The 24969-nt window shown below is 44.5% G+C and overlaps 1 protein-coding gene across 3 annotated transcripts in view; it reads right to left on the reverse strand.

Moving 5' to 3' along the window:
* Positions 1-14654: 14654 nt before the first annotated feature.
* LOC111155877 (NCK adaptor protein 2) overlaps positions 14655-24969 on the reverse strand; it is a 147238-nt gene continuing 136923 nt past the window's right edge. For all 3 annotated transcript variants that reach the window (XM_022516324.1, XM_022516322.1, XM_022516323.1), the window contains exon 5: positions 14655-16035. In XM_022516324.1, the coding sequence (XP_022372032.1) occupies positions 15841-16035 (195 nt within the window). In that variant the 3' untranslated portion in view covers positions 14655-15840. The remainder of the gene's footprint in view (positions 16036-24969) is intronic.

Consider the following 24969-nt stretch of genomic DNA (forward strand, 5'->3'; position numbering starts at 1 on the left):
GAGAGACTCCCTTGCTCCTGGGTGGAGCCTCACATTCTTCCATTCTGGCCTTTCTTGTTAGTGTCCAATGCATTGGCCTGACCACATCTATAGGGACACCCTTTCCTCAGCTTGTGTTGGGCAGGGCCCCAGTGGGCTCGGATGGAAACCCAGTGTGAGTAGGGACCATTCTCAGAGAGGACGGATGCTCTCCTTTTCCTTGTCTTCCCCTTCCAGCTGTCCACATGGCCGCATTCCATGGACATCATTCTGTCAGGAATTCTCATGTAAATTCATGTCTACCTCACCTCCTGTCATACATTCACAGAGAAGTCTGAATCGACATGAAATGGTAACTTATATATGGGACCTCCCCTATTAATGAGAACTGAAATCCTGGGGCAAACTCTGTAAGGTGATAAGATGCCAAACTTAGACTCTTTCTACCTTGCAGTTTTGGCAAGTGTCCCAAAGGCTGTCCTTCTTTTTGTTTCTCTGTAAGTTAACCTTATGACTTGAAGTGACTTACACTTTCAGCGACCGTCTATCAACTGCTGACAGACTCTCCCGTGCTTTCCTTTATGCTCTCTTTCCCTCCTCCCCTATCAACTTTGTTATCTGGAATTTTCTTTGTACATCATCAAGGTGGACAACATTCCCATGATGTCAATAGCCACGTCATTTCCAGGTGTTTTCCAATTAACGACTGTGATGTTCTGTCAAATCTGAGAAGATTCATTTTGTTCACTTTAAAGTACCAGTTGAAGTATCTCTGTTTCTTCAGTTGTTTGTTCTATTTTTGGACTTTGGTGTTTCTCCTCATATTTCCTTCAGTGTTGAAAAGTACTGGGTTTTGGTCACCTGCCTATCAAATGCCGGTTTTGTTTACCAGAGCCTGCCTCAGGTGACAGGCAGGAAACTTATGTGTATCACAGATAATGTTAGTCATCACCACGTAACTTACCATTCCAGAGTCGGGACACATCCACTCCTCCGTATTTCCATACCACTTCAATTCTGCAACCGCGCTTTGGATGGTCTGCTTCTCCCTCTCCCTCTGCCCCTCCCACTGTTTGTGTGCTCTCTCTCTCTCTTTCAAATAAATAAATAAAACCTTAAAAAAAAAAGCCAAACCAAAAAACAAAATACCACAGAATGGGTGGCTTATAAACAACAAACATTTTTTTCTCACAGTTATGGAGGCTGGGAAGTCCCACGATGTAGGTGCCAACAGACTCAGTGTCTGGAGAGAGCTCTCATCCTTGTTTATGGAAGGCTGTTCTTTTACTATGTCCTCATCTGGTAGAAGAGCAAGGGAGCTTTCTGGGGTCTCTTTATAAGGGCACTAATCCCATTCGTGAGGGCCCTCCCTTCCAAATGCTCCACCTTGAATATCATCCCCCGGGGGTTAAGATTTTAATATATGAATTTGGGTGGATGCAAACCTTTGGTCTCTATCAGACTGTGCTGATCTCTGGAGTCACAAAGACAAATAGGATACATTCTTCACACAAGAAGCGCACCTTCTCAGGAGAAAACAAGAACGGGCCCATTAGAGTACAGTGCGGTAAGTGCTACCATGAAGATAAGCACAGATCCATGTGAGACCGTAGTCCAAGCTGAGGAGGGGACAAGCCTCTTGAATGGGTGCTTTCTGAACTGAGTCTTGGAGACATCCTGAGGTAAGAGAGGGAGGCACCTGGGGATGGGAAGATGAATGGTCCAGGCAGAGGGAAGGGCAGAGACAAAGCCTTGGAGGCACGGGAGAGAACAGCAAGCCCAGGTGTGAAGACAGAATGTATGGCTGGAGGACTGGCTGCTGAGGAAGAGGGAGCAGAGCATGAAGGGATGAGAATCTGGGAAATGGAGCTGGGAGGTGTGTGTTCCCAGTGCTCTGATTATCCTTTGCTGCAAAACAAACCACCCGCAACGGTGGCTCAGAACAATAGCAATCATTTACTTTACTCACAAATCTGCAGTTTGTGCAGAGCTCATCACGGAGGGTTTGTCTCTGATCCACATGGGGATTAACGAGTTGATGTGACCTGGGGGGCGGGGACGGGGGCAGAATCTGCAACCGATCGCAGGACTCCTTATCCAGCTGCCAGCCCGGGCTGCTGGTTGGCTGGGACTCTGGCCAGTGCAGAGAGCCAGGAACCTTGGCTTCTTTCCATCAGGGCCTCTTCGTGGACCTGCTCTCCCTTGTGGCTCAGTGACTGTGTGCCCAGAGTGAGCATCTCAAGACAAGAAGGCAGGTGGAAGCCGAACTGGCATTTGGGACCTTGCCTCTGAAACTTGTAGACTCATTTCTGCTTACGCTATTGGTTGAGACAGCAGGAAAACACCCAGTTTCAAGGGGAGGAGACCTAGCCCCCATCTTTTGAGGGTTGAGCGGCAAACTTCCAAAAACGCATATGGGACGAGCTATTTTTAGAAAAGCACTCTCCCCCATGCAGCAACTGTATGGAAGGCAGAGTGTACAGGTTGATACTAGAGGCAAGGAGATGCATTAGGAGATGTTTCCAGCGAGCAAAGAGCAGACTAGGGAGATGCAGATGTATTCCAGAGTCTGCTAGGTTCTGGGAGTCGGGAAGGGAGGCTCAGTCATCAGGGAGCAGCACTGGCCACAATCTACTTTGCAACTGAGCCCTGAGCCCTTCGGAGGTACAGTCTGTGTGTACCAGCTCTCAGTTCCCTGGCCTCAGTGCTAGGCCAGCTAGGAGTTGTTGGTGTGTGCTGTCCCCACATCAGTCAGGGCTGTGGTTTCTGTGGTCCCAAGGAAGCCTGGGGTGCCACTCACGAAGGCCCACTGTTGTTACTGATTGATAATAACACCAGGACCTTGCTGTCCACAGAGACAAGTTCTCCCCCAACACCACTGCAGAGAGAGAGAGAGATTTTCACCTGGGAGGGAACGAGAAGGTCTGGTCCACTTTCAGAACATGGAAACTCCTCACAGTGGCCTGCAGAGGAGGTGGAGGACCCTGACTTCCAAATGCCTGGCCCCCCATTCAGTGGACGAACAAGGACATTCAAGATAACATTTAAGAATGTTCAAGAACATTCAGTTGTGCTTATTTTCAAGTCCACAGACCTTCAACGGTCAGAAACTGAAGGATGGAAAAAAACCCTATTCAGCTAGTTTATGAAGACAAGAACAGCTCTTGGGATGTTTATTGTCTCCTTCCCACCAATGGTCATCTATCTCTTGTTCTCTGAGCAGCACATACCTTCCTTTCTATCAATCTTGGAATATACCTGTGTTCTCCCACCTGGAAGATGACACTTTCACCTCACTCCCACCAGCAATGAGCTGGAAGCCTATACTGGGTTCAGAAGAGTGATCTTGGCTTTGACCCCATTATCCTGGGGCTAAAACCCAGCTGGCTGGCCAGCAGAATCCCACCATCTCTGGGACCTTTGGAAGCACATGAGGACCCCTGAGAAAGGCTCTCAAAAGAAGTTCTACCGGGAACCAGCACTGAAGTTGTCAGGCAAGGCTGTCTGTCACCTGTTCTTTCCTGATGCCAGCAAGACAGAGTCTTCAAAAAACCAAGGGCCCCTTGCCATGGCATGCCCCATGTGAAAGATGGCCCGCCTCAGCGATCTACCAGAAGAAGCCTATGGCTTTAGACACTGCTGGTCAAACGCTCTTCCCGTGTTGCTCCTATAGTTTCTCTGAGCCTCCCTGTCATTGTTTGCAAATGCGGTGGGCTTAACTACCCCTGCCAGCGGAAACCTTTGAAGTCCACTTTTTTTTTAAGATCAAGAACTGACCAAGTTCATCCAGATGAATCCAGTTTCTTGACTTTCTTCTCTTCGGTGATGTTTCCCTCCTCTCCTTCTTGATCATTCACTGGGATCGACAAGTCCTATTTGGTAGCCACAACCAATTATCCTTCCACGTCAGTTACTAACTTAATCTTACAATATCACATAGACCTCTGAGTTCATGGATCCCTGGGGCTCTTCTCCTCCTTCATCGATTCCTCTTTACTCTCCCCTTTATCCAGTTTGGATCCCTGTGGTTTAGCTTTATAACTAAAGGAGAGGGTGTTTTATCCCGTATCATATGGTCTGGCAAGTAGTAATTAAAGTAAGAAAGCATTTAAAAAGTAAAAATATTAAGTTAAAATTGGGAAGACCCAAAACTGACATGTACATCTTTGAACCCATTATTATGGTTTACAGCAGATAGAGATGCGCATTCATCCACCAGTCTTTGGAGTTAGGTCCATGCCTTTCCTTTGAGAATGGGTCTGCTGATGGGAATTCTGCACTGTCTCTCTCACATAAGTCACTAGAAAGCCTCTACTACAATTTGGTTTGGTTTTCTTTAGAATGGAATGACCACCAGTCCATGCCTGAGAAGTGATCCGAGTGCAACTGTGCTCTTACAACAGCATGGAAGCCTGGAACGAACAGGTGCTAAAACACCTGTGAGCTCCGAACAAATAAAACCATTTCTTGTTCCATAAAGAACAGTGGACAGAGTGGGCACTCAGGGCGGCACCTGCTCGCCCCCCAGGCTCACCTTCTGCTAGGGGTCCAAGCCCATGAGGCCAATAAAGCCCTTGTGCTCTTTGAAAGCTACTCCCCAGTTCTTTTTCATTTCTCAAACCCTCATCCCTAGGTCTTCTTAGACATCCTTATCAGCTTAGGGCCTTCCCTCCATCACTGGAGTGATCTTAGAGCCAGACAAGGCCATGAGAGATCAATCAGGGCTAGATGTTTATTTAAGGGTTGTGACCCCAGAAGGAGGACAGATGGGACTGACAGAGTAGGGATGCTCGCTACAGGGACTGGGGGCATCTAATAGCATGAAAGCAATTGCCGGCCTCCCTGAGTAGTGAAACAGTGGGGGGTTAGTCTGGGGACCATCTACAAGAAAGGGATGACACAACCATAGGCAGGGCCCACACTCCCCTCCCTTGGGGATCACGGCAAGAACCCTGTCACTGTCTGGGCTGTGACCTCTTGGATTATAAAAAATCCCCTTCTTCATCTCTTGAAACTAAAACTCTGTCCTGAGTTTCAGGACTGAGAAGGCAAACCCAGAAAACTCTTAGGAAATTTCTGCCAACATCACTGGGGATGGCTACAATTACTTTTGTAGATAAATATTTCTTAATTCTGAGAAGACTTAAAATTATATAAATGTTTGCTGGTATGAAACTATAGCATTAACATTTTTGAGGTAAGAAAATCTGTGTGTATCTGGTAGCTTATGTCTTTATAAAATTTAAGAGAATCTGACCTGTTAACTTAAAACATCTAACTGAATTTAGACTTTTTTATATTTTATTTTATTTTATTTTATTTTTAATTTGATAGACAGATATTACAAGTAGTCAGAGAGGCAGGCAGGAGGGAGAGGAGGAAGCAGGTTCCCCGCTAAGCGGAGAGCCTGATACGGGGCTCGATCCCAGGACCTTGGGATCATGACCTGAGCCGAAGGCAGAGGCTCTAACCCACTGAGGACTCAGGCGCCCCTGAATTTAGACTTTTGAATTTAGGTTGGACTCTTAGTAAATGTACAAATAGCAACAGAACATGTAAGAGAACTTAAGACTCACTGTATTCGTAAGTTTAATTTATTAGATTTCCCAAGGATTACTTAAATGCTTGGAAAGGTTTGTTTGTTAATTAGATCACTGAAGTATGTAAGACTGGAAATTGAATTAATAGACATATAAATGTAATTTAAAATCCTTAAAGGAAAAAAAAATAAAATGCTTAAAGGAGTTTAATTCCATGTTAATCTGGAAATAGACATTAATCAAACTAATTAAAAAGGATTGCTTCATGTTGGGTTTATAAATAAAATAAGATTTCTAACCCGAATTAAGAAACTTACGGTAGGGCGCCTGGGTGGCTCAGTGGGTTAAAGCCTTTGCCCTCGGCTCAGGTCATGATCCCAGGGTCCTGGGATCGAGCCCGCATCGGGCTCTCTGCTCAGCAGGGAGCCTGCTTCCTCCTCTCTCTCTGCCTGCTTCTCTGCCTACTTGTGATCTCTGTCTGTCAAATAAATAAATAAAATCTTAAAAAAAAAAAAAAGAAACTTAAGGTGAAACCAGGGATCATTAACTATTTTTTTTTTAAACTCAAGTAACTTCCTTTTAGATAATCTTAGCTATAGATTCAAAAGCCATTTTTTGAGGACACAAAAATCTCACACTGATAGCCTCATAGTTCATGGGAAGACCGAAACCACCAGACAGGCACCCCATCACTGTCTGATTACCAAATCCACAAGCCAACTGTATCCACTATTCCTTCTTCCTTCCAAGTAGCAACAGAGTCTTGTTCCTTCTGTCATTGCTCAGTTCTCTTCTGCTCCCTCCGACCCTCCCTCCTCTGGGTGTCCCCTTCCCCACACCATCAGCTTTGCACTAGTATGTAAAGAAGCTAGCACATGGACCAACACGCAAACATCGGTTGGACCCAGAGCTACATACATACATAAAAGAGGATGGGTGTCTAACGGTGTAGTCACAGACAGAGCTTTTGAGACTCCAACTATCTCAGATGGGTTGGGTTGCCTATCTCCATGCTAAGGGATTAAATTCATTCGTTAAAGTCATAGGCAGAGGGGAGTGGTGACTGTTGGGACAAGATTGCATTCTTTATTGCTTGACTTGGCTAATTTTAAATGTTAATTATTTTCTAGAAACAATTTCCTTTTAAGGCTAATCTCCAGTCTCACCATCACTTGCTTTTAGATTTCATTTTTTTCTAAATTAGAATAAGCTGTACTCTCTACATTACACCTATGAATTAAGACACATAAAAATGAAACTTTCAAGAGTATAATGTAAGTTGAATGTACTTGTTAATGTCAATGTACTTGTTAATATGGGTTTGAGGATATGCAGACACTCAAGTTTAAGTTCATGCATGCCGTTATAAACATGAAACTGAGCTAGAATGATGTGACATTTTCCTCTAATCTTTACAAAAACATCAAAGTAATCATACCCATTAGTATGGCTACCACTGAAAAAGCAGAAAATAACAATTGTTAGCAAGGATGTGGACAAATAGGAAGTCTTGTGCGCTGTTGGGATATAAAGTGGTGTGGCCATTATGGTAATCAATATTGTGGTTTTCCTAAAAATTGAAAATAGAATTACCATATGATCCAGCAGTTCTACTTCTGAGTATATGTCAAAAAGAATTAAAAGCAAGGATTCAAAGAAATATTTGTACACCCATGCTCACAGCAGTGTTATTCAAAATAGCCAAAAGGAAGGGAAGCAACCCAAGTGTCTACTGACGGATGAAAAGAGAAAATAGAGCATATACATACAATAGAATATTATTCAGCATTAAAAAAGGGAGAAAATTCTGACAAAGGCTACCAGATGACTAAACCTTGAGGACATTATGCTAAATGAAACGAACCATTTGCAAAAAGATAATACTGTATGATTCTGCTTATATGAGATACCCAGATTAACCAAATTCATAGAGACAGAAGGTAGAATGACAGTTGCCAGGGCCTGAGGGGAGAGGGAATGGGGAGTTGCTGTTGTCAATGGGGATGGAGTTTCAGTTTCAGAAGATGAAAGAGTTCTGGAGATGAATGTGGTGAAGGTTGCCCAACAACGTGAATGTACCCAATGCCACTGACTAAAAATGATATAGTAATTTTTTAATAGATTTATTTATTTTAGAGAGAGAGTGGGAGAGACAGTATGTGTGCGCAAGCAAGAGGGGAGGGAGGGGCAGAGGGAGGAGGGAGAGAATCTCCACTGAGTGCGGAGCCCAACGTGGGGCTCAATCTCATGACCCCTGAGATCACAACCCGAGCCCAAATCAAGAGTCAGATGCTTAACCAACTGAACCAACCAGGTGACTCAAGATAGTAAATTTTGTTATGTGCATTTTAGCACAATTTTTTAAAAAGTCACAATAGGTCACAGGGCACAAGTGGTTTCTGATTTAAGGCATTTTCCAGAAATTCTATGGTAGATTAGACAGATAAGAAACAACAGCCCTACTGAGCAAAACTCTGACTCAATTTCAGATGCCATATGACCTTTTGCAGACACACACAGAGAGACGAGAGAGCCTGAGAGACACAAGCCTTCTTGTAAGGCTTGTGTGTGCAAACTCAGAGTTAATAAAAGTACCACCAGGTCTTAGAATGTACCTTTATAGCCAACGTTTGATCATGTCAAGGCTTCCTTCTAGTGTTTTAGAATGGCTTGCTTTAGCTCTTATTAAATCAGAGAGAAGGATGTTATTTCATTTTATAGGTTCTCTTTTTCTGTTGTCAATCAACCAACAAATATTTGCTAAGCATCTACTACGTACAGGGAGCACAGAATCTAACACTCCGAGAAAGGTTTTTAGGTTGAACCATAGGAAACTGCCAACATTCAACCATTTTTGACCTGAAAAAAGGGGCCATTTCCTATGACTTAACCTTAAACTCAGTTGTTGATAATCTGGGGAGAGAACCAGCAACCTGGGGAGAGAAAAGATAGACACACCAGAGAGGTTGGCCGGCAACCACCAGTACAACCAGTACAACAACACATACGACCCGTACAGCCCCAGAGCCAGAGAAATGCTGTAGGTCTCCTGGAGAAGAGGCAGCAGGATAGAGGAAATGGGGAAGGGGTTGAGACAGTGCGGCTGGACGAGCAGAGGAAGTGACTCATTTACCAAAATGTCTGCTTGACGCGAGCGCAGACGCAGGGAGACAGGGATGCCCGGGCTCCGCGTGGAGTTACCGGTAGCTATGAGGAGGCCCCGGGTAGCTGAGGCTTGAAGGGGAGTGGGAGTGTGTGACGGGCAGTCTCGTCTGGGTTTCACCGTCTCCGTTGGACGAGGCAGCTGCTGAGCACTGCGGTGCAAAGACGGAAGCGGAAGTTCAGGAAGAGCAGTTGGTTGAGTGAAGACATTAGGTGAAGACAGCGGGCGAAAGTTGCCATTTACTACATGGGCTGTGAGAAAATAGACCACATTCTTGGTGGCTGCGAACAGCAAGTGGTGTTATTAGGAACGGATGAAGACCTTACAGAGGAAGCAGGTGCCTTGGGGTTGAATGAGGTGAGGCTACGCGAGAAAGGCAGAAACAAGCGAGATAGATCAGTGAGGAGGGGAAGAAGGAAAACTGGCATCACTAAAATGTTGAAAGGCCACAGAGCTTCATCTAGAATTTTGAAAGAAAAAAAAAATGTGATGTGTGAACCATATCCAGCCACGCATTGTTTTTCAAGGGCAACAGGAAGGCGTTTTTAGACGCGAAAGGTCTCAAAGCACTTTGTTCTCTCCTCTTAGGTTGATTCATTCAGTGTTAATAGACAAATACTTATTGAGTACCTACTGTGTGCAGAGCACTGGTCTATTTTGGTTACATTAGGCAGCAAAGCAAATACCCCTGCCCTTGTGGAACCGAATTCGAGCTGTGGGGTGTGTATGTGTGGGTGTCTATGTGCACGCACACACAGTAAATAACGACCATAGCAAAGAAGTGAGTTATCCAGTATGTTTGAAACTGTTAAGTACTGCAGGGAAGAAAAAGAGCAGAATAAGGGTGGTCGTCAGGGCAGGTTCATTGAGAAGGTTCTAGATGACCCAGATTACAAATTCTGTATTTCACAATATTCATTATTCAGTTAATTGGCTTCATTGCATTTTTAATTTGGCAATTATGATTTTAACCATTATTTTTCGTGAAAAAGTTGGCTACTGATAAAATTATTTTCTAATACCCCCAGGAAGGCCAAGCAAAGTCCAGAGCAGAACTCTTTCTTTTTTCTTTTTTTCAGTTGTTCATCTTAGAGGTTTTATTTTTTATTTTTTTTCAGTGTTCCAAGAGTCACTCTCTCCTAAATATTCTTCTACAACCAGTATGACAAATGGAGCATTGACTCTGTGTCCACCTCATTTTGGTCCATGCAATTTTAAATACAGAAGAATTTTTTTGATGTATATTTCCTTCAAATAATTTCTATCTGTTGTAGAAATTTGGTGAACATTAAGACATGTAAAGAAAACACAATATTTTCAATTGCTCAAAATGATTTCCTGATAACTTTGTAGCCAATATCACCGTCCCCACCAAGAAAATCTACCGCTGAGAAGTCAGAGGCTACACCTGCAGCATGGATTGGCCATTCCCAAAGAAGAGCTCGGAAAGCTTGTTGAACAAACGCTGCACCCTTGAGCTTCCAACACCTACTGTGACCACTGTGATTTACATGCTATTTGGATATCTACATTCTGGTTAGGCAGTGGTTTTAACTGGTTTCATTACTTCAAGTTCATTCCTTTCTTCTTATTTACTATTCACAGCGCTGGAAGGGAACTGCTTGTCTTTGTAGCAATGAACACCACTAGCATCTGAATCCCATCTGCGACTAGATGGCAGCTGGAGGTTGAAATCATTTGAATACAGTGCCTCTGTGGGTCTACAAGCAGACATGGTCTGGAATTGTGGGTTACCTCGGGCTTCGTTTAGATAATAATCTAGCCTATTAATCTCTTTTTCCTTTTTCATTAAGATACTTAACAAGCTGTACGAAGCTTCTAAGCATGTTACATTATTATGCAAAGCAGTTCACCTTATCTACATGTATAATAATGTCTGACAACTATAATATCATCCTGAAAGGGTTGGGCAGAAAGTGCCGCTCTGTGCCAGTGTGTCTGAGGCCATTGAAGTACAGAGGTCTCCAAACGTGGCGGTCAAGGTGCTGGAGAAGGGCAGAGCCCATGCTTACCCCCAGGGTGGAAGCCAAAAGTGTTTGACTACCATGAAGATAGGACTACTGCCTCTTTGGACTTGGACTTTCCCCAGGCCATGACCTATTCTTGGAAAGCTGCATCAGCAGGAGCTGGAGCTCTGGTCCTCTGGTTCCTGACTTTGGCTCCAGAGCCTGATGCCCAAGCTGAGGAGTTGATCAAACACCCATCCCCTGGGGAGGAGGCCATGCATTTTAAAAAAAATCTGTCGAAGTGAGCTTTTATACCAGCTGTCAGTCTCATCCATCTTAGGTAATAACTTCCTGTCAAGTGACGGGATCCTCCAAGGATGGAATGAGTCTTTTCCAGTTAGCTTGTACAGCTGGGAGCTGTGATATGGGAACTCCACATGGAGATTAAGGCAAATAAAGATTACTCTTTTAAAAAGACAGCTCTAGTTATTCAAGGTCTGACACTTCTCTCTATATGATCCAAAGAAAGGACATGCTACAGAAGGTGTGTGTTTTCAGTAATGTGAACACAAGGGGTTGGGAAGAGGTGATTTTTCCGAAGGTTTCAAGCAGACTAGAACAGTATCCAAAGCGTAGGCCTCAAACCACCACCATCAGAATCTCCAGGGAGCATGTTAAAAATGCAGATGCCCCTTGCCCCCTTTAAATTGGAATCTGGCAGTTAAAAAACTGCATGAAAGAACATTCTTGAAGGGTTGGAACTATAAGCCATCTAGGTCTGAGTGAGCTGTATTTAGAACAGCAACTACCAGTGTCTCAGAGTGCAAAGGCTTTTTGAGAAGATGGCATTAGGGACTGAGTGTTTGCACTGCCTCCAAATTCATGTTAACATCTAATCCGCAATGTGATAGCATTTGGAGGCAGGGCCTTTGGGAGGGAGTTCAGTGACGAGGAAGGTGCTCTTACAAATGTAACTATTGCCCTTATGGGAAGAGGCCAGCGAGCTAGCCAACTCTCTTCCTGCCATTTGAGGAGACAACATGGCAGGTCGGAGGTCTGCATCCTGGGAGAGGGCTCTCATCAGAACCTGACCACACTCGCATCCTGATCTGAGACCTCCACAGTCTCCAAAACTGTGAGAAACAAATCTCTTTCATTTATGAGACATTTGGCTTATGGTATTTTGTTATAACAGCACGAGCTAAGATAGGGGGCAGAGGTCTTCTGAGCATTGGTTGGCCTATTCAACTTTTGCCTAGTACTCAATGACTCTTGTGTTGTCAGCTCAGGCTAAGAAACATAAGGAACTTGGAAGATGTTCTATTCTGCCCTCCATGCCCCCTCCCCTTCCCAGCCATCAAGGAGAAAACAAAGATGTCTGCTCCTCAAGGGAGGATTTTTTTTAGGGGATGTGAATTTGTCGAATACCTGAGGTAAGAATGTGGTGTAAGTATGGTGCTCAGTGTGGCCAAGTATGGCTTTGGGGCCTGGGCTTCTAATGAAAGATGGGTCTCATATTTAGAATGAGGAGTTTCTTGGAATACATGTCCTTGCGTACTTTTAGAGTCTATGTTCTAAAAAGTGGGGGTGGATTGGTGCTGACACTGCTGGTAGGGGCCACATCGAGGGTCTCATGGAGCCACACCTTTGCAGTGGGGCCCTCTGAGGAAGCCTGTGGCTGGTGGAGGCACCAGGGTTCCAACAAATGAGGAAAAATGTCAAGTAGATTATGTGACACACAATCGGCCTGACTGGCATTGCTTAGTACTGTGGAGCGTGTCCTGCCAAGTTGGTCTAGTGCTCTACCGCAGATAATCCTCACACAGCCCTGGGAATCGCCAACATGGTGAGCAGCCCCGTTTGCCCGCAGGCCAACACACTCAGAGAAGCTGGCTAATTCGCTTGAAGTGACAGGGTTAATAAGGATAACTGGGCGCTCCTACCACACTTGGCTTTGGCAGCAGCTCCCAAGCCTGGAAAAGGGATTCTGCTTTGTGAGAGAGCAGACAGCAACCCCGCAAGGTTTCAGACAGACAGAAAGACCTAAAATCACTGTATTGATCACACGAGTGGTGATTACACGAATTATACACCTATGGGTGAGTTCTAGTGGGAAAGTGGCCAAGACCAGAGCTGTATTTACCGTGAGGTTTTATTTTAAAAGAATACTTTCAAGCTTTTCTAGGCTCTCACAGTTCTAAGCTTTGGTCTTAAAATTAATTTGGCATTCTGGTATCGGGTGGTAGAAATTAGGAAGAGAAGTAGTTTATAAACCGCTTCACAGATAGAAGCCAAAGACAAAATTGTACTGGTACCGAAAATATTTAGCTTGGGAATATCAGAGTTTCAGTAGACCTAAAGATTCTAATTATAATTTAAGACTATCATTTGTGATGCACTTTGGGAGAAAACATGGCCAGTTTTAGTTCCCTAGAAACATGATTTAATAGCATCTGGCACTCGTCACGTGTGAGGGCTTGGTGGTTCAGGGCCGTAACTCAGCAGGGCTGTTTCTGAAAAATGAAGGCACACTGAATGCAAACAAATGAGCGGAGTCACACAACTATAAAATGACTGCCCTTTATTGTCCTTTGCCGTCTGTGCAGAGACAAGGGAATGGCAAAGCAAGATCTGTCCAGGAAATCTCGGACATGCAACAAGGTGATGGCAGAAGGGCCACCTGGACAGGGCATTGACGGTCCGTTCACACTCCAAACCACACAGGGACTCTGCCTCGACCGCCTTCCCCACTGTCAGCAGGCTCGAACTGGGGCTATCAATCCACCCTCCACCGGTCCACCTGGCGCTGGGAAGTCTGGGGATGCTGGAACCTTCATAAATACAAATCCTGATCTGTCCCAGGCAGCTGGAGGACTTCCCACGGGGGTTTGAGGCAAGATTGAAAATGACGGTCAATTTTAACTACAAGCCTTAGAAAAGTTCCTGAAGCCAGAATGTCTATCTGTATTGTGTCCTTTAATTGCTTGTTTCTTCCTTACTTGCTTTGTGTAAACCCAAGCCTTTCAGCTATCCAGACACTTATCTTATGAACGGATTCTAACATCAGGTCAAAATGGAACACACAACACCGAGACCTGAAAAAGTCAGAAGCCCTTGTAATTTCCAGGGATAAGGTATAGGACAGATGTGCTTTGTCTGAAGTAATGATCCACTTTGCTCATCTGAATATATATATTCTTACAGAACTGGGTACCCCAGCTTCAGGTACCAGACCCCAAACTTCTGATTTATATCACAGGCAACAAAGAGAACAACGAACTCAAAGAGAACAGGAATGGCAGGTTAAGTGCAAGCTCTCACCAAACTGCTTATTTCTGCTGGAAACCCCTGGGGTTGGTGTTGGAAGGGGGTGGCACCAAAGCCAGCTTTCTGGGTTTGCAACTGCCTGACCAAGTACCAGCGCCATGACCTTGTGCATTTACCTCCTGCCTCATTTTCTCCATCTGCATAAGGGGGATGAGAACAAGACCACCTTAGGGGGTTGTGATGAGGACTAAGTGAGGACACCCTGTCTGGCATAGACAGGGCACTGAGGATACATGCGCTGTTCCATTAGTCAGTAATGGCACAATTCCCCTGTGATGTGACTTTGTTTCCTGTGCCTGGCATGTTGCAACTGTTTGAGATTTGCTTACCAACTGAGCGACTGGAAGTAAGACACGGGTGGGAGAGAAAAAAGCTGGTGCTGAGCACTACGGCTGACAAAAGTTCGGTGCAACATTTTTAAACAAATAATTTCCAAAGAGTAAAGTTAGGACCAAGCTTGAGATTCTGCTTTCTCTTGGAGTTTCACTAATTAAAATTTATTATTTCAGCATACAAAATATGTGGTGGTAGAAAAAGAAAACACGCAAATAATAAATTTGTTCAAACTCCTTTCTAAAAATTGTTTCCCCGTAGACACTGAGGAACCAGTAAATGCTGGAGCAATTACTGTCCCGGAATGGACTCTGAGTTTTCCCAAAGATAAATACACACATAGTCTTGTCATAATACTTTTTTTTTTATTACAATATCCAAAAAACTGAGTATGCAGGTTTAGGAGGTCTCAAGACCCCTTCTTCAGTTGTAGGAATGTGCCATCTCAAGACTGTATATTTAAACTATAAAGAAGTTCAAATGTAAAGAAAAAAAATGCAATTTCTTCATAAACATTCTGTGTCTCTTACTACCAATCACATATTCTCTTGTAAACCCTGAAAAATTCCCTGTAAAGCAAATAATATATATATATATAAATATATATATATATATATATATATATATATATATATATATATATGGGGTGTGTGTGTGTGTGTGTCTATAAAGTGTATGGTAGCTCCCCTTCCCCAAAGATCAGCTGTTTTCCTTAATCATCTGTATTAGTGTCAACAAATGGCTACAGATACATATTACTTTGAGAATTAAATACATAATCGTGAAATTTAAACAGGCCGCAGGGCGAGAGGAAAAAGCACTAGGCGGATGGCACATCTGGGGGTAAATGACCACAGCATCTGTCTGTCTGGGTCACAGGTCTGGCTTCTGCAGACTGACTTTCAAGGAAATTCTTTTATTGCAAGCATAGCCCCGAAGGCACTGGACTTTCACTACTCTCTCATCTGGTGGTTCTGGTATTGCTACCAGCAAGGCGTGTCCACTCCCTGGACAGTCTGGGAGCCATGCAAGGGCAAAGGGCATGGAGCCACGGCTGCCAGGCCCAGGACCGGGGCCCTCTGCAGGAGCGCCGGCCCCGCTTTCTGAGCTGTGCTGTAGTTCACTTAACGACAGCATCGGTGCGTTCAAACCGTGCCCGATGTCTGTTTAAGGAGGGCTTCTGTTAGCGCGAACCATCTGAACAGACTAAGGCTGTTTTCAGTTGAGCAGGAGCGCCGTGATCGAACAGCCCCCTCTTGCACCTCCCGTTTGAAACCTGGCCGGGAGGAGGGCAGGCCAGCAAGTAGGTGCCACGGCCCGGCCTGGCAGAGGGGAGGCGAGCGGAAAAACAGACCGACCTGCACGCAAAGGTAAACGAGGCCAAGGAAGCCAAGGACCGATGAACCACCGGACAGAGCGGAGCCCGCTGCAGGAGGGCCCGTGAGCGCGGCCTTTTCCGGGGGCGCACGCGCCCGGCTCCGGGAAGGTGAGTGTGGCACCGAGGGCCTGGAGGTGGCAGGGGCTGTGGGCGTCACTGCAGCGCTCGGACGAGGTAGAGCTTCTCCCCGTGCTCACTGGTGAAGATGGGCGCCTTTTTGTAGTGTTCCACCAACTCGTCCATGGTGTGAAACCGCCGCTGCCCGATGCAGTAGACATTGTCCACAAGCTGCACCTTGAAATGTTTGTTCTTCCCTGACGCTTTCAGAGACACGGAGAAGTCACTGGGCTGGGGAGGAAACGGAACACGAGTCAGGACCGGCCGCCGGCAGGAGACGCGGGGGAACGCCCCCACGCAGCAGGCACGCACGCACGCCAGGTGTGCGGCAGTACCTAGCACGCCTGAGGCTCCCGGCGACCCAGGGGCCATGCGACCTCGCGTGCTCTGAGTCCAAGCACAACTCCATTTTGCTTAGTACAGCGTCCGTGCCAAATGTATTTCAGTTATTCGAAAATTGGGGACCCCATACATAGCGTGTAGGGATACTGGTGTTACCCTGATGCTGAAGAAACTTGAATTTTTTTTCCCCAGCCTGTTTCTAATAAACTGGGAATTTCTAAAAAGTGGTCTGCATATAGGCAGCAGCTAGAAATTTCCCTCCATTAGAAATGAAGCCATCAAAATTTTTCTAATTCTAAGCTATTTAAAAATAAATAAGAGCAGTTGAAAACTCCGGAGTTTTAAACATGGTTTGTAATATCCGGGGGTGGGGGTGGGGCTGTACTATGGTTTAAGCGCAGATTTTACTGAGAAGTGCCTGATTTTGCGATTATGTCAGTGCCTTATTTATATGTGAATCGATTTGAGAAAGGTATCGTCATTTTTTATTAAAAGTAGTCCTGCCTATTCTGAGACACTGACTAGCCAGCTGATGGGGAAGTGGAAGGAGGCTGGTCACCCTCAGTGGCTCCAGAATAAAACCCAATTGCCCACTGGCATTGTGTCCACATGGGGTGTGTCACGTGGCCCTGCCTACAGATCTAATCAATTAAGATGTCACTGTCCCACTGTCCCACTCTCACTGCAGTTCACGTTGTTCTTTGAGCCATCCTGTCGCTACCCTGGACGATCATTCTTTCAAGGCTACAAGCTGAAAGGTTTTCCACCTAAAGAAACCTCTCTCAATTGAGATAAGTTCTTCCCTTCCTTGGCTTGCCATACAGCAGAAAGCTGACAACTTCCAGGGACAGGAGCAGAGTGTACTCCAGTAACTTCTGTAATAAATAACTTACACGTTCGTCTTATCCCTTCACTATGCATTAGGCCAGGTGGACCACATCTTCTCCACTCTGTATTCCGGAGAGCCGTACAGATGGTAGAAGCCTACTATAGCTCTTAAAGGAATTCCTACAGCAGGGTTCATTGGTTCTCAAGACCCAACTAATTTCCTGCTGCGGAGGACCCGCCCCGTTCTGTGTGGTCCCACGGAGACAAAATTAACAAGCACCTCAGCCACTTTAACACGCAACTTACAAACCTTTGGTCCAAAGTGTGCAAAATCTTGCAAAACAAGTGAAAATCCCATAAACCAATGACATCCCAGGGAAATGGATATCCAAGGGCATTCAACTCTACAAAAGCACTGTGGGGCTCACCCACCAGTCACAGCTGCTACCGTGCAAGAATCAAGTGACAACTGTATTCACAGCCTGTATTTATGGATCCCTCCACCCCAAACAAACCAAAGAGAAATCTTTGAGGGAAAGGTCCCATCTTATCTCCGTGCTAACCCTGGGACTTGATGCCCTAGAGGAGACGCAGGAAGTGCTAGTGGGCTGGATCTTCAGGAAGACACAGAAAGACGGATCTCCGAATTAACCTCAGGCAACATACCATTTTCAGAGTCATGGGCGTGTGACGGTTAGGGAGTGGGGAGGACAACACGGAACTCGGAAGTTATTTCCTCCACTAGACCTCTTAGAAACGAATCATCACAAACCCTGATGTCACAGATGATCCTGTCAACCCGCCCTGTCAATGTAATATTCTAAACCGCACAAAATGTCATTCTAAGTAATTCTAATCAATTCTCCAATCGTGACTGTTCTCATGGGACTGAACAAGATGGGTGCAAGCTAACCCTCGGTATCCTCTGTGTTATTTTCCAAGTTGGTTGCTGTGTGTGGCTCTGAAAAAAGAACCAAGTGAAACAGGTTTCTGCCTGACAGGTCCTCCACGTGTGAGCAAGGCTTGGAGCACTGGCGTCGTTGTTGCTGTCACAACAGTTATTAGTCCTAGTGCAATAGTCCATACAGCTTATGTACCACTCAATCCTCTCCTGAGGGCTTCTGATTTCCCTTAAAGCAATGTTTAGTTTCAAGCTTCTATTACACACACACGCGCGCGCGCACACACACACACACACACACACAGAAGGCGATCTCCCTTTTATAGTTTAGCACAAGCCAGGCACTGTGCTAGTTTTATAGATCCCTGAATCAATTCACAGATTAAGCAGCATTGTGGTCGAGGTGAGTCAGGGTAAGTACACGATATACCCCATTTTAATTAAGCCAAATGATCAACAGATGACTTTCTGAACAGGGAAATGTGCTTTTAATTTAAGCTCCTTAATTTAACATCATGGCATGCCATGTGCATTTGGGTGTTAACGGCAGGAGCGCCGATGCAGCGGAGAAGGTAATTTTTAATTTCATGGGCTCTTGAGCAGAAACCTTAAAAGTTAAGGATGTAGAACAAACCCAGTTTATGTGAAGCAGGAATGCTGAACACTTGGGGGATTCTTGGTTCATTCTGGGCAGATTTTCCAATCACTAACTAGCACTAAATGAAGTCTGAAGATGAGCTCGACCGGTGGTTCTCAAGGTAGGCTCCCAAGACCAGTACCAGCAGTAGCATCACCCAGGAACTTGTCAGAAAAAAAGCAAATTCCCAGGCCTCGCCCCCAGACCGGCTGAATCAGAAACTGCAGGGTGGGGCCCAGCCATCTGTGTTTTAACCCTGGCCATCTGCGTCTCAGTGAGCCATCTGCAGGATGCTGATACGGTCTTAGAACAGAAACACCATCTGCGCCAACCACTGGCAGTGTTTTCAAATGTTCAGAGCCATGAGAAAAAGATATGAACGTGAATGATGGGCTGAGTAGCCCCTCGAAGTGGGGAACTCTGGGGCCAACCTCACCCCCAGGCTGTGGATGCCTTTCTGATTCTGTCCTGAGGACTCCGGCCCCGCCAGACATTCTGGTGTGGAGCTGCCTCAATGACACAGCTGGGACACAGGTGGGCAGAATCTCCTTTCCTTAAACTGGGCCAGTTCCCTGGGTCTGACAAGAGATGGAGCGGCTCCAGACCCAAAACAACTCTGCCTCCAGAGAAAGCGAAAGAGCACAAAGCGGAGGAAGACCCCTGGGGAGGCGATGCCACCAGCCTTGTCCACATCTTGTCCATCTTCTAGAATGACTTAGGGGAGTCGGGTGAAAAAGAACGAGGCCACGCTCCCTTTGGCTAGCAGCGGTGTGCTGACACTGTGACTCTGCACTCTAATTTGAAGCCAGTCAAAGAACCCTGACAGGGTTTTGTGAGAATACCTACGTTGAGAGATAAATGCAAGCAAAACTAAAATGTTCTGTTTAGGGATACATACTTAGGTTTAAACAATCAGGGAAATTATTTTCATAAAATTAAAGGTAGCAATTACCTCTACTTGGAGGTATGCTGCAATCAGGAGGCTAATCTGGGATGGGCAGTAGCTTCTAGAGTACCAGCAATGTCCTGTTTCCTGAACTTGACCTGGGATACACATGTACTTAAATCAGGCTCCTTGCTCTGCGGGAAGCCTGCTTCTCCCTCTTCCACTCCCCCTGCTTGTGTTCCCTCTCTCACTGTATCTCTGTCAACTAAATAAATAAAATCTTAAGGAAAAAAAAAAAATAGACATTTTCTGTGTGTTACTTGACACGATAAAACATGTTTTAAAGGTGCTAAATCTGAAGCAAGGAGAGCTGGCTTGGCTCTCCAGCAGTCATGTGGCACCAGCATTTACCACTTCAAATAGCCCTGCCACCCTCTTGAGGGCCTGCTTCCTGCTTCCTAGACAACCAACTTCTCATGGTGTCTCTGAACAGCAGAAGCAGCAAGAGAGCTCTCCAGGGTCTCTTTTATAAATATGTGACTAATCTCATTCATGAGGGCCCCACCCACCTAATACAATCACATTGGGTAGTGGGCCTTAGCCTGTGAATTTGGCAGGGGTTGAGGTGAGACACACATTCAGTCCAAAGCAAAATTTTTTTATATTCTTTCTGTGTTTTCTGTCCTTTTATATGTGTATCCTAAAATCTCTAATTCCTTTGGGCTATCTTCCCATTTACTAATCCTTTCTTTGGCCGTGTTTAATCTATGGTAAACCCACCAAGTTCTTAATTTCAGTTATTATATTTTTTAGTCTTATAATTCTCACCTTTGTTCCTTTTTTATTACTTCTAATTGTCTACTCAAATTCATCTTGCTGAATTTCTTGAACCTACTAATCCATAGATCTTGAGGACGATGTTTACACATTCAAAATCTGGGCTTCTATGGGTCTGTTTCTATTCTCTTTTCTTCCCCTCCTTGTTTTTGGTAATTCAGTCTTGCCTTTTGGTACTGTCATTTGAGTGCTACATATTGATATGAGATATGAAATGATGCTACTGTCCTTTGGAGAGAATCTGCTTTTGCTTCAGTACTCGGGGAGGGTGGCACAGAACACCTCAATCCAATGAGGAAAAGAACTGATGACAGTCTAGTTAATTTCAGAATTGCCTTTGTGTCCAGTATGTAGACTTTGGGGAGTCCATACTGAAGGCATGGATTTTTTTCTGGTGCCTTGCCTCCTGGGTGGCCCTGGCCTCCAATTTTTGCCCCCTTGCACTGTAGGCTCCCGAAAAACTACTTCTTGGTTGCTTTTAGTTTGTTTCATGGTTTCGTCCAGCTTCTCAAGGTGTTTTTGGCAGAAGCGTTAGTCTGTGAGAAATTAGTCTACCATGACCTGAAGTGGAAACTGGTCGTGTGACATCGGACAAGTGGGAATTTGTTCAGACTCCAGGTCTTTATTACAGTTACGCTGAGAAGCAGGACAGTTGGTTGTACTATACACTCTGGAACCAAGCTGCTTGGGTTCATATTCTGGCTCCTTCACTGAATAGCGTTGTGACCCTGGCAAATTTCCCAATGGTTTTTTGTATTGGTTTTCTCAACTGCAAAACAGAGATAATTCCTAAAATTGGGAAGAGACTAGAACAGTTTAACAAACTCTAGTAATGTCAGGAGTATAAAATCTTTGGGGAGATACTAAGCAAATACTGTCATTTAGGGGCTCTTCCTTAAGTTCCTTTCATGAAACTTTATAAAGATAGCAATTGGTGTCTTGTCAATACTTAAAAAGATTTCTTTTGACTAGAATTTCTAGAGAATACTTAACTTTCCAAACTAACTAGAAGAGGCCTACTTCCTTCTGCAGAAGCACCACATTTTACTTCACGCATGATCATGTTGTCATCCTGACTTGTTTAAATCTATCCTACTAGGCTCCAAGCTCCTTGAGGAAGAGGCTCATTTCGATCTCATTTTTATGAACTGTCTGCCTCTAAGTATCTTTGAGGTCTCCTGATTTCCAGCAGAGGAAAAATAAACATTACCAACATGGCAGCCACTTGTTCACTTTTTCTTTAAACAACCAATGGAAAAGCTTTGTCTCTTGAACTGTCATTTTCTGTCGTCGCCTAACTTACAGTCTTGCCTTCTGCCTGGGGTACCATATTAACTTGTTTACTGCTGTGTCACACATCACCCCTAAATTCAGTGGCTTGAACAGCAAACATTTATAATTGCAGTTTCTGTGGCTCAGGAACTGGGGAGTGCCTTAAACCTTGAGCTAAAACCACTCAGCTCCTATTGGGCTGTAGTCAAGACATTGTCCGAAGCCTCAACTGGGGATGCAGGAGCTGATTCCAAGAACCAGGTTTGCTTACATGAACCACTCAGGAGGCCTCTGTTCCTGGTTTCATGGGCCCTTCCAAGGGGCTACTTGAGTGTTTTCAAGACCAGGCAGCTGACTCCCTCAAGATCAAGTGCTCAGAGAAGAGGAGCAAAACCAGAATGTCTTTCACAATCCAGTCTCTCGGAAATCATCTAACATAACTTCCACCACATTCTGTTCATTAGAAGGAAGTCATTAAGGTCAGCCCCTCCCGAAGGTGAGGCAATCAGGCTCCACCCCTTGAGGAGAAGGGAATCAAAGAATTTGTGGACACCTTTTAAAGCCATCACAGGTACCGTATTTGTTAAACTTTCATTAAAATCTAACTAGACTCAGTCCTGTACCTTCTCTTCCATTTTGAAACATCTGTTTTCAAGTCTTGTAGTTAAGCTTCCTCCCACTGCCCATATTTCCTCCCTTTCCTTCTCCAAACGCCATACTTACTTGGTGTCATGTCTCTTCACCAAACGCTGTGCTAGCTTTTCAAATTTTCTAATATCAGACCATGTCTTCTTATTCTCTCCTTCTCTCTGACTGTCCTTAAATGAGTGACATTTTTCTTTTCTATTCTCACGCTTTTGAACCACAGATTATGAAGAATTATCAGTTGGGATAAGCCATTCATTCTTCCCATCCCCCTTGTTAGGAAGTCGTTTTCCAAGTGGGACAGGAAAACAATTACTAGATTAGGGAAAATCAACCTCTCAGGGCTTTTACTAATATATATATTTTTTTGCTTAGGTTTTAGGTCCCTATTTGAATACAATCCCTCTAAGTACTAGAACTTGATTTAACCCCACACATCCACACTGGGGTCAGAGCAGGTGTTCAATAAATGAACTGACTTATGAATTTCCCATTCTGACCATCTCTTCCAGTTTCCATTCCTTTAGGTAATTTTTACATCTCACCTTTTTATAATTTCTGCTCACAAGTGACCACTTTTAGAAAAGACAATGAAAGAACACCCTCTTTGACACTACTTCTACAGCTTCATCAACTTGATCCACTATTTCAAATACTTGCTGTAAAGCTGTAAAGCACCTTTGCATTTTTATAAAACAGATACCCTGGTCAAATATTTCTCTCCTTTCCTCAAGATTTAATCACTATTTTCTCACTGATGGGGAAAAAATGGATGCTGAGAACAGTCCGTAATGTCCTTTATTTCTTCTTTCATCCCTGATAGCTTAAATAGTAATATGATTTTCTTTTAAGCACATGGCTGGGAAGAAATAACAGGGGAGGATGGGACCTTGCTCCCTGGCAGTAATTCTTAAAACTTTTCATTTTGGAGAGTAGAAATGTCATTTGTGCGGTTCACCAAGCCTCCCAGGTAGGCTCTGGACCGAGTTCCGGTCATGCTGGTTTTTGAACATCAATAATTTATGCATATATTCAACACTCCCTCTACTTCCAAATCCAGGTCACCCTGTTGGTTTCTTATCAATGGCCGCATCATTCTTTCCTTTTATTTGGTAAATGGATCTCTTTTATACTTCTTCAAGGAAGGTACTCTTTGTCCAGAGAAGCAGTTCCTTGACCAAAAAAAATCTGAGAACCAATGGATTAGAGGCAAACTCTATTCCACTGATCTTCCACTGATCAATACTCTCTCTGTTCTTATCTCAAAAAAGCTGCCTTTTGGTTTTATCATTCTGCTAGATCACCTGCCCAGGTTGTCCAATAAGGCCTTCTTTTAATCAAAATTGACTCACTGTCTATACTTAGGCCACTAAATGTCAACTGATACTACTCTCTTTGTTTCTCCATCGATTATCTCTTTGCTGGCGTTTTCTCTTCCTCTATAAATGTGTCTTTGAAGTATTTACTTCCCAGGCCTGAGGCCAATCCATACGTGACATGACCAAGCATTCTCATTCTCATTCTCTTTTGAAATAAACTCTTTTACAGAACTCAGTCGTCAACCACAGAACGGTCTACTAATCTTTAAATGACAGTGTTTAGGGTCCACTTTCAAGTTAGTGTGTGCATGTGTGTTTATCCTTCCCTGCCTCCCAAAACATATTTCCTAGAGTTAAATGTAACTATTTCAGAGGCTGGACTTTCAGAATATTGTCCTTGTCACTCTTTGTCTTTTTGCCACGTCATGCCGAGTGTAAATGGTCAACAATAAATGATATTCAGCGATTCATCTTACCATATAACACAATGCTGTTCAAAAGGGCTGGAACCAATTTCTGATGCCACAATCCAGTGGTTCCCAAATCCGAACACAGCATCACTGGGAGAGCCTATCCACACAGAAGGCACGTGGCTCCATCCCAGAGACTCCGATTTGGCAGGTCTGGGGTGAGGTCTGATTATCTGCATTTCTGGCAAGTTCCCTCGTGATACTAATGCTTGTGCAGCAACCACACTTGGGAGAATGACTGCTGCCCAGCTAAGGAAAGTTTTACATGTGTCTTCTCCTGTTTGTTTGCCGACCTACGCATGCTTGATTCTGTCATATTTCCCATGACTGTAATGTAGTGGGAACTTTCAAAAAGGTGAAACAGAAAACAGTAAGGAAGAAGGGGGTGAGCAGGCCAGTTTGTACACAATTCCACTTGTAATGACTACCTGCGGACCTCATTCATAATGAACCGCTTTCAGTGCCATAAACTTCATGGGGGTATCTATTTTGTTATTCTCCCTGGCTCTTGCCATCCTATGGAGGTAACGGGGAGGAGCTGCTTAGTACTACCCAAAGAAGCAAACAGTAAAGGTAAGATTAAGAGGTTATGTGCTGATGCAAATCAAAACCACAGCGAGCTGTCACTTCACACCCATTGGGATGGTTATCGTGAAAAACAAAAACCAAAAAAACAGAAAGTAACTACTGCTGGCGTGGATGTGGAGAAACCCTATGCACCACCCGTGGGAACGTGCTATGTGCCGCTGCTGTGACTGACAGAGGGCAGGTCCTCAAAAAATTAACCAGTGAACTACCATTTCATCCAGCCACTCCACTTCAGGGCATACATCTAAAACCAATGAAGTCTGGGATTCGAAAAGGTATTTGCACACCCATGTTCACAGCAGCATTATGCACAACAGCCAAAAGGTGGAAACCCCAACCAACTGTCCATCAACAGATGAATGGATAAGCAAAATGTGGTCTGGGCATACAACAGAACCCCATTCAGCCTTAAAAAAGGAAGGACATCCTCTCACTGGCTA

The sequence above is a fragment of the Enhydra lutris genome, unplaced genomic scaffold (assembly GCF_002288905.1).
Source record: "Enhydra lutris kenyoni isolate GAN:26980312 unplaced genomic scaffold, ASM228890v2 scaffoldscaffold44, whole genome shotgun sequence".
In the NCBI taxonomy this organism is placed as follows: Eukaryota; Metazoa; Chordata; class Mammalia; order Carnivora; family Mustelidae; genus Enhydra; species Enhydra lutris.